Source organism: Halyomorpha halys, unplaced genomic scaffold (assembly GCF_000696795.3).
Source record: "Halyomorpha halys isolate HHAL.00 unplaced genomic scaffold, Hhal_1.1 Scaffold123.1, whole genome shotgun sequence".
Classification (NCBI taxonomy): Eukaryota; Metazoa; Arthropoda; class Insecta; order Hemiptera; family Pentatomidae; genus Halyomorpha; species Halyomorpha halys.
The window spans coordinates 352,566-362,811 of NW_027107023.1; the positions used below are offsets into that span (position 1 = coordinate 352,566).

The following is a 10,246-nucleotide window of genomic DNA, read 5'->3' on the forward strand; positions in this document are numbered from 1 at the left end:
ACTGCACCCCTGTCCATCTTGTTCATAATTTGATAAGTACGGTCAATCATTTATATATATAATCTGCAAATATAGTTCAGGCTGTAGCATTGCGGTGAATAAGATAAGCGTAAAACGTTTTAGGACTTGGTGACGAACGGAATGTTAATAAACACTGAATAGACGGGTAAACGTCCTAGGGATTGGCCAACACGTAGATGGGAGGATTGCGTTAAGACTTATTTCGTATATTTTGGTTTGGAGAGGCGTCACTTGAGAGATGTATGTAGAGAAAGATTATTAGTATCGGTATCGAACCTTTCGAGTCTTTATTATTATTAATTGACTATCTAACTAAACTGTTACCCGTGCCCTACGACCTTGGGTCAGGGTTGGCAAGAGAAGGTACTCCCGATAATCCTGTTTACTTTGAGGAGGACCGCTATATCCTCCTGGAGGGGCAGAGTGTGGTGGGGACGAGAGAGTCCTCAGTGATGGCCGAGGTAGCCTACAGGTACGTGTCCATCGTGAGGGTGTCCGGTCCCAGCCCCGACCCGGGGATATGTCTCGACGGAGAAGAGGAGTCGGAGGATGAGTCTCAGGTCTTGTTTTATCTCACTTCATTCCTTACTGTTAACTACATTCATTTAGTTGTTAAGTAACTAAATATTTCCTAGGATTTTATGTGATAAAAAAGTCAAAATATTCATATATACAATAAAAATGTGTTTATTTTCACATAAATGTATACTAAAAACAGAGAAATATTTAATTTTTTTTTCTAGGCCATTTTCCCTCTCGCAGCTCAATACAAGTTACTTTTTGCCCTTATTTGATAGAAATATTTGAATGGAAAAATTCGAAATAAGATAAATTTAAATTAAAATAAAAAAAAAATACTGTATAAAACTTTTTAATTTGTTTTGAGAAGGATTTTGAAAAAGGAAAATTCTTTTAATTATACATATTGTTTTATTGTCTATTTTGATTCACCATCTTCCTTATCAATATATTTATAGGTGAGATTTGCACATCCTCTGACCTATTATGATCGTATGATACTTGGAAGTTATAAAATCCATAAAGCTCATAAAATTTCATAACAGAACATGTTTATTTTTGACTTACTAGATATTAATTAAAAAAACAAATTTATGTAACTATAAGAACAATATTTATAAAAATGTAAAAACAGTGAAGTATTTAAAAATATGTTAAATAAAATGAGAAATGTGATTTGAGATATATACACTTCTAAGGAAATATGAAAATAAAAAAAACGGGGAAATATTTAATTATATTTTTAGAAGTAAAAAGAATATACAAAACTATAAAAAATCTTTATATATAGTTTCTGATATCTTGTTCTAAACTGGTTTTATTATTGAACAAAATAAATTATATTGATGAGGTCACAATACTCTCTCTATTAATAACTTTAAATGTCTAACGTTTCGGTCAACTTGCCCATCATCAAGGACAATCTTAAGATGTAATTTTACAGCGTCACACCAACTGTTAAAATTTCCAGGCTCATTTCAAATTAATGGAAAAATTCACCGATTTGTAAATCGTGTTTATTTATTAATTATTTCGCCTTATATTATGTTTTATTACCTATTTTGTCAATTTTTAATATAAATTTAAAAACCTTTAATTACAAATTATTTTAGCTCTGTTATCACTGCTTATCAACAACAGAGAAATGCTACCCAAATACATCCGCTTGCTAAAACAAACAACAATGCATAATATACTCTTATATATGTCAATCCAAGGTTGGATGTATATAAACTTCCATATATTAACAGAGAATAACAAATAATAAAATAATTCTACTCTTATTTTTTCCAAGAATAATCAACTGTAAACTAATTATATATTATATACTATAAACTAAAAATATATTTTTTATTAACAATTTTATTTTATTTTTTATATATAGTTTTTTCTTCCCACACAAAGTTATATTACATTTTTTTTTTCAAGTGTAAGTAATAAATATATGATAGTGCTAAAATAGTTTGTAATTAAAGTTCCTAAATTTAAGGTAAAAAGTAACAAAATGGGTGAGTTCTATCTACATTGTATTAGATTTAAGCAAAATAACCTGCAAATTATAATTTAAGATTGTCCCTGATGATGGCCAGGCCGAAACGTTAGAAATTTAAAGTAGTAATTAAATAGTCTTGGAACTTTATGAATATAATTTTTATTTTAATGCAATAAAAATCCTAATTCTAATTATAATACTGTAAGTAATAAAAAAGGACTGTTATAGAAAATAAAAATAAAGCTGAACGAAATGAATTAAAGTAAAGTAAATCTGTATGGCTGCGACCCTTGAAGGGTTAGGGTTGCAGTACTTTTTAAGAAAGTACTGTTACTAGATCAACGATTGTGCAAGGAGGGTATTGTACCAGAATCACGCTTAGACGGAACATAAATATCGGCAGAGATGTTGGTAAATGATAAAAATTCAAAGAAACGGCTAGATAATCTATAAGTACAACAATTTTTATCAGATACGTTATAAATGTATGTTTATGCTATATTAAAAATTAATTTTTCCATCGAAGTTAATTGAGCACGATTTGAAACAATTATTTTCACTCTATCGATAAAATTCAAAAATGCAAAATCTTAAACCGGAGTTAATTAGTGAATCCGATGGTTGGGAAAATTCTTTGATTAATTATAAAAGGAACACAAGTATGTATCTGTTGGTAGTTTAAATAAAATACTAACTGTGCACAAACGTTTGGCTGCATTATAAATTTTGCCTAAACGCCCTTTGATTTGTATTTGGACACTCGACTGGCCGGTCGCGAATTCAGTTCAACTTGTTTCTTCCAATTCATATAACCTATGCTTATGACAAACGCTTGCGCGTACGGGAATACTTTAGCAAATGTGGGTTAGCACCTATAAAGGGAACTACAAATAATTTTATTACCACTTTTTGTGATGAGTAGAAGTATTTTATATCTTGTATCGGTTTCCCATGGCATCGCACGCTGTTGGTACTTTACAAGGGGAATGACAAAGGTCAAAGACTGTGAAATTCCTAGGAGGTCAGGACGGCGTAATAAACAGAAAGTATGTCATGTAGTGTTTTGTTTACTTTTGTTTAGCGTCCTCCTGGCAAGATATCCTCAACATCCTTAGTTTCCTTTTCTATCAAGGCGATTTTTTTCTTTTTCTTTTCTTCCTTAAGGATAAGCGCTCATTGTACTCCTGAGCGAATTCCCACCGAGTTAGCACACTTATGCTAAAATACTTTCCCTTGCCAACCGACAGAAATTATCGTGTACTACGTTAAGTAAATTTTGATTGAATATTTTGATTTCGAAATAAAATTTCCTATAATTTAAAAAAAATTCTTTTGTTTGCAAACGGGTTGAAAAGCTACTTTAATTTAATTAACCAATTGAATTGGCTCATTAATGGTTATAAATCGCATATATAATGTAGAGTGAAGTTCAGATTCCAAAAAAAGTTATTTTTTCCACAACTCAATGACCTCACAAATCTTTAACGCTCTAACTCGATTTGGAGATATTAAGAGTATTCCTGATGTTGTGTTAAATGTTAAATGTTATTAGTATATCATTGTGAGCAGCCCTATTTAAAGTCATGTTAACCTTTCAAGCAATAGATGACGATAATAATGTAATGGCAGCTGTAAATTAGCTCATCTTGGTTCTGTTCCTCACAAGTTAGAAGATAAACAAGACACTCACTGGCCAAAATTTCGCACAACTTCCACTTTCACACAATTTAGGCATGTTGTAATAAATTATTTTAATCAAAACTTACAATTAAACAATAACATAAAGTTTTAGAAGGAAAGGTTATAAAACAAGTTGCTCAGAAAATACCCTAGGAGCTGTTATTCATTAACATTTGACATGACTTTAAATAGGGCTACTCACAATCCTTATAACATTTAACATGGTAAAACATTTAACATTTAACACAATATCATGAATACCCCTAATATATACGTATAAATATATGACCCTTTGTTGCTGACTATGTTTATGTTTACAGATGATAATGAGCCTTGATTAATCTTCTCTTTTGTGATAATATTTACTATCAGTCTAATCGATTGCACATTGTTTAGTATGCCATCAATTATAAACGTGTAAACACGTGATTTTGTAGTATTATTTGTTTATCTGTTTAAACTTGGACAATTGACACCTCAAGCTGCAAGAAACTTTACCACGCCGTTCGGGGAAGGAAGTTATAATGAACGGACTATTCAAGGATTGGATAACGTACCCAGAGGAAGACCTCCACCAGCAATTGATGACGATCAACTTAGGCTTGCTGTGGAAAAAAAGTTTACCAAACAGTTAAAGCACACGCAGCACAACTTACTAAAAGTGTATTGTATATGACAATAGGCAACAATATAGGCGTTGGTCTGGTCAGTGGTTAAATATCGACGAAAGATCGGGACAAAGGCCAAAACCTAATTTGCTTTCAAAAAAATTATTCGTTTTTGTTTATTCATTGTTGCTTAAAGGCGTAAAACCCTCTGGTAATCAACGCTTATGACATTCTAAAAATTAATAATAAATAAAAAAAAATTTAAATCGAAAACGATTAATAATTTAGAAAGAAGTGCTTTTAAAAATTTTATCACTAATGTAATTTTAGCTTCCTCATCTGTGAGAGCTTCTGATAAATTTGGGGTCAGTCCTATCCTGGTTATTGTTGGCAAATAGTGAGTACATTATTCAAAAATATGTTTAATCGTGAGAATGGACTGACAATATTTGCACGTTGGTGATGGCAGTTTTCTGATCAGGTGAGAGTGCGTGAGGAGAATATGACCTATTCTCAAGCGGGTTAGAGCAACTTCCTCCCTACGGCTGTTGCGGTAGGATGTCGACCATGGTTTTACTGATCTTTTGAATATTTATAATGTAAGGGGTGCACTGAGTTCTGATGGGGTAAGAACGGCGGTGCCTCGGCCAGGGAGCGTGAGTGCCTCTCTGGCAGCCCTGTCTGTGAGCTCGTTACCAACAATGCCAATGTGGCTTGGATCCCATATGGAGATTATGGACTTATCTTGTTGTGATAGTTTTAGAAGAAAAGATTGTATTCTTATGATAAGTGGATGTTCGGGGTACACGCACTCGCTTCGGCGGTACATATACTAAAATTGGAACGATACCGAGAAGATTAGCATGGCCCCTGCGGAAGGATTCGTTTTTGTTTTGTGGTAAATGGCTGTAATATTCATTTCTACTTTTTAGCCAGGGGTGAAACCATCACATCCACATCGGATTGTAGTGATATGGACATGAGGCATTAAAAACTTATCAAAAACAACCTGCATTTGTTAATCGGAAGGGACCTATACTCTTAAACAACGTCAAACCTATTGTTTCACGACAGAGAAGAAACAAAACGAGCTGTGTTGCAAAGTTCCACATCCACCTTATTCGCCAAATTGATCTCCAACGGATTTCCATTTGTTCAGAATATTGGAACACTTAAAAGTAAACTTTTTGATAATGATTCCTTGGTCAATAACGCATTTTCCCCACTTAATTTTTTCACATAAACCTAGTTTTTTCAATCCTGGGATTGAAAAGTTAATAACATGAGTAAATGTTTTGAATAAAAATGTTTTGATTTCATTAAGTTGTTTAACTTAATAACTTATTCTATGGAAACTGACATTTCATGTTAAAAGGACCCTATGTATCTATCAACTTATTTAAGAATCTTTCTTTCTTTTATATATTTTTTTGTTTTTATTTTATATATCTTAATTTCTTTAATACATGGATCTGACACAAAAAGATTCATTTACTGAAGTAATGAATGGAACTGTTAATGTAAGAGGGAGGCGAGGATAAAATTAATTAAACTAACAATGTTTAAAAAAGGTACTGCTTACTCATATCTCAAATAATCTTCAAGTTTAATTGTACCCTTCACCAGTACTGCAATTGTAAAGCTGCATCATTGATCCAGCCATCTGACTGCTTAGGTTGCCCCCACAACGACCTTTATCCTCAGGTCACAATACAAATATTAAATAAATGGCAGGCAACATGGACCAACACAACAGAATACAAATTAAGAGTACAGTACATCCATGGAAGACATCAATCCTCCAAGTAATATTGACCCAACTACAAATTGGACACACTGGACTAGCCCAATAATACTGTCAGGGACATCTAGGCCAATACATAGACAGTTTAACGTACCACTAACTGTAAAAAACATACTGACAGACTATTTGATATACAGCGGATTACTATATCATTTTCCAACTTTATTGAACGATAATAGTCCTCACATTCTGGAAATATTTGATTACCTTAAGAAAACAAATATGTACGAATACGTATAAATAGTTTGATTTTTTTTTTCATTTTTATTGCATAAATTAATTTCACTTAATTGAATATAAATATATATTTTTTTTCTGTCTCTCAATTTTAATTTATTTATATATATTTCTTAATATTAATTATTGCTATTAAATCAGTTTATGTAATCTAGTATAGATATATTGATATTAGAAATGTTCCAAAGAGTTCAGTCAATATGCATAGGCAAACATCACCTTTGCCATATGATTGCCTTATATTATATTTAAAAATAAAAAATGGCTGCGTATTTCTCCCATAGACGAGAACTAACTTGGCCGCGTGATGGGTAATGTTGGTGTTTCATAATTATGAGAGATAATTGAATTATACTAGGAGAAGATGGTTGGAGGTGCGATCAAAATAAAACAAGTTGATGTAACTTATTTAATCGTGCCAACGTTTCGGCTAGAGTTTCTAGCCTTCATCAGGGCTAAGAACAGAACAAGATAACAACAATGAATATAGAAAATAAAAAATAAAATATAAACAAAATGACATAAAGTAAATAATTTTGCCGAATGGAATTAATAAAATAAAGTGATGAGAGAAGTGGAAAAAAAAATGTATACATAAGTAATTGAATAAGTAAGTAAAATAACATAATTAAGGAAATAAAATAAGAATGAAGTTATATAATGCAAAGAAATATGAATATATTAGTTTATTAATAATTTAAAAATTAAAATTATGGAAAGAAAAATAAAATTGAGAGAAAGAAAATATATGTAACAAATGAAATATGTAACCATAATATTAGATAAAGAAGCAAAATATAAGTTAAGTTTAACAAATGAAATGAATAGAAAAAAAATAAATTGAAAACAACAATAATGGTGTTTCAAATGATTCAGCTTTATTTATTTATTTTTTTTTTTTTTCACTTATTCAACTTTTTTTTTAAACGTTTCAAATCCCGAATACGAAGCGAAGATATCCTATGCAGGCAATGACTCCTATTGCCAAATTATAATTCCACATGTCGTTCTTGATCAGATTGAGTCATCACCGGATCTGTGTCATTATCGATTTGTGAATTGTCTGCTATCGATTGTTAACTTTGCTGTGGATGTTTGTTTTTCGAAAATACTCACCGTTTCTTACCATCGTGACCATTATATTTGTAGTAAATCACAAAAATAGGGTATCTTCAACATAAGTTCACTAATGTATACAAAATTTGGGACGTATGAAGTGAGATGCGGGCACCATCCAGACTTTTTTTTATTTATCTAAGGTTACACTGTTGAAGAGGTTAGATTCACTATCATTATGTATACAAAAAGTCAAACTTTCTTACCGTTGTATTATATCTCTCACGTGGAAATAAGCCTTAAGTCAAATTCATTTTATTTATAATATCTGTTTTTATAATAATAAAAAATAATAGCATGGCGAAAGTTTAGAGAGGTCTCGGAAAGTGAAGGAGAACAATATAGAGGAACTTTTTCACCGACGAGATAAAAAAAAAAACATCTGAGCGCTGTTGACATTAGAAACACTATTATGCAACAAAGGCAAAAAAATCTTCAAAAATAATGGTTATTTATTCAGAACATAAATAAAAATAGGTAAATAAAACATTATTTTATACCCTTTATACACTTCTTTATTCTTTATATCAACTGAACAACATTTCGGACTCTTCTGCCCATTATCAAGTTCTAAAAATAAAAATTATTTACAATTAACATACAGTTACTATCAACAAAGTTTATATTACATTTCAATAAAAAATGTTTTATACATTTACATAAAAATAATTTAATGTATTTTTTTTTTATTATTTATTTATTGCTATTTACAACTGTACATTATAATACATTTAGTAAATCTGATCTAAGTTAAATTGGAGTGTTACAGGCGTGTAGAGAAACTACTCATTGGTAGCACTCTAATGACATTTTACATTAACTGGTCTCGTGGCCATCTTCTTTTCAGACGCCTCGGAGGATTGTCAGGAATGGAAGAGGATGAAAGATTAGAAACTAAGGGGTTTGAGTGGTTAGAGAGTTTATAATGGAAGGAAATTTAATATTTAACTATATATATGTACATTCACTTCACTGATTTATAACCATCTGTACATGTAATATATCATAAAGGAAAAATTACAATTTAAAGGTTAATTTATAAATATTATAAATAACATTAAAATAATAAATAAATAAATAATTAGTAATCGCTTGAAATAATGATTTTAATAGTGAAAACATTTTTAGAAATTAGGACTAACGAACAATAATAAAATTAGATTTTTTAAAAAATAGTACTTATGTTTAATATGAAATTCACTTTCTACTCACTAATAATAAACCATCATATGCCAAATTTCCTAGTTTATTATTTTGGTAATTATTTTTATACATTATAAATTGAATGTAAGTCCTATTTTTTTAAATTTTTCATTAGTCCTGTATTCTAAAAATGTCTTTACTATTGAAAATCAGTTTTATTTCAAGTGATTATTAATATTTTGATATTATTTATTTTATTTATAATTATTTATTGTTTATATTTTATTTAGCCCAGAACGTTATTCGGATGATATAAAGAATAAAGAAGTCGATAAAGGGTTTAAAATAAAGTCATGAAAAGAAATATAATAAAGTTTATACAAATAAAACTCTTTGAAACCTAAGTTGTAGGATTACAGCTAATTATTTTTGTTTAAGTAAATAAAGTTATAAACAATTAAATAATTAAAAACAACATTGATTTAAAAATAACCAAAATTAAACATTCAAAATATAATCATTCACCGCAGAGATTATTAATATATAATTTTTTATAATTATGAGAGATAGTTGACCGTGGATGATAAATGAGGAGAAGATGGTTGGGGGTGCGGTCAATGAAACACAAATAAGTATGACTAACTTATTTTAATGTGCCGACGTTTCGGCTAGAGTTTCTAGCCTTCTTCAGGCCCAAGAGGAGAAAAAAAGGCAGTTATTTCATCCCAATTTTTGATTACTCAATTGAAAACTATGTAAAATAACCAGTCAAAATTGATGAATCTGCCAAGTATAGGAAGGGGAAATAAAAAATGGCGGTTGTTTCTAAACGTTAAAAATAATTATTTTTTTATTCGGAGCTCTATTTCTTTACAACTACAAAACCAAAATAGGAAATCTGAGAGAGCATTATTTAAAGTAGAGTAAATTTACTGAAATATTAGCCCTAATAGAGCTATTTGCGTTCAAGAGTTCTCCAGATATAGCTTTTTAAAAAACAACATTTCATAAAAAATGTACTGAAAGATCAGTAGTTAGTTAATTTATTTTGAGAAATCTATATCTCAGGAACTATGTGACGTACAGATGTCTATTAGCAAGCAACTTAAAGCTAGTTTAATGAGCTATAAAGTATTTTAAGACGTTTATTTTCGTAGGAGTAGTAGTTTTAATGAAATTTGCTAAAATAAATTGATATATAGTTGTTCGGACAAATTTTCATTTGCCTAATTTATATTCATAAGTGAATATCATAAAAACTACTACCCCTACGAAGATAAGTGTCATAAACTACTTTATAGTAAGTTAAATTACCTTTATTTTGAGTGTTGACAGACATATGTGCGTCTTATGGGTCTAGAGATATATTTTTCAAAAATCCAACATTTTGTACGAACAACTAGAAGTTAACATTTTGTGAGTTTATTTTGTCAAATATCACTATATTTTAATGTGCCTATCTAACTTAAGTGGGCATTTTTGTTTATTAGAAATTATTTCAAATAAAACACTATATTCCGTTTTAATTATATTATAATAGTTTTAATGTATGTAAGACAATAATAAGACCCTTCATGGGTTGTAGTAGTACATATTTTAAAGTGTTATATGTATATTTAAATATGT

General features: G+C 29.9%; 1 protein-coding gene and 1 non-coding gene across 14 annotated transcripts in view; both read left to right on the forward strand.

The window, feature by feature from the left end:
- LOC106678097 (leucine-rich repeat flightless-interacting protein 2) overlaps window positions 1-10,246 on the forward strand; it is a 189,616-nt gene that overhangs the window by 78,304 nt on the left and 101,066 nt on the right. Inside the window, exon 1 of one of the 13 annotated variants that reach the window (XM_067045375.1) lies at window positions 459-581. The exons of the other annotated variants lie outside the window; for them this stretch is intronic. Coding sequence (XP_066901476.1) covers window positions 474-581 — 108 coding nt within the window. The 5' untranslated portion in view covers window positions 459-473. Of the gene's footprint in view, window positions 1-458; window positions 582-10,246 lie in introns of those variants that run through there. 13 annotated transcript variants of the gene reach the window in all.
- On the forward strand, window positions 5,129-5,235 carry LOC112210810 (U6 spliceosomal RNA). The gene has a single exon (XR_002945316.1). It is a non-coding gene; the product is annotated as a U6 spliceosomal RNA (small nuclear RNA).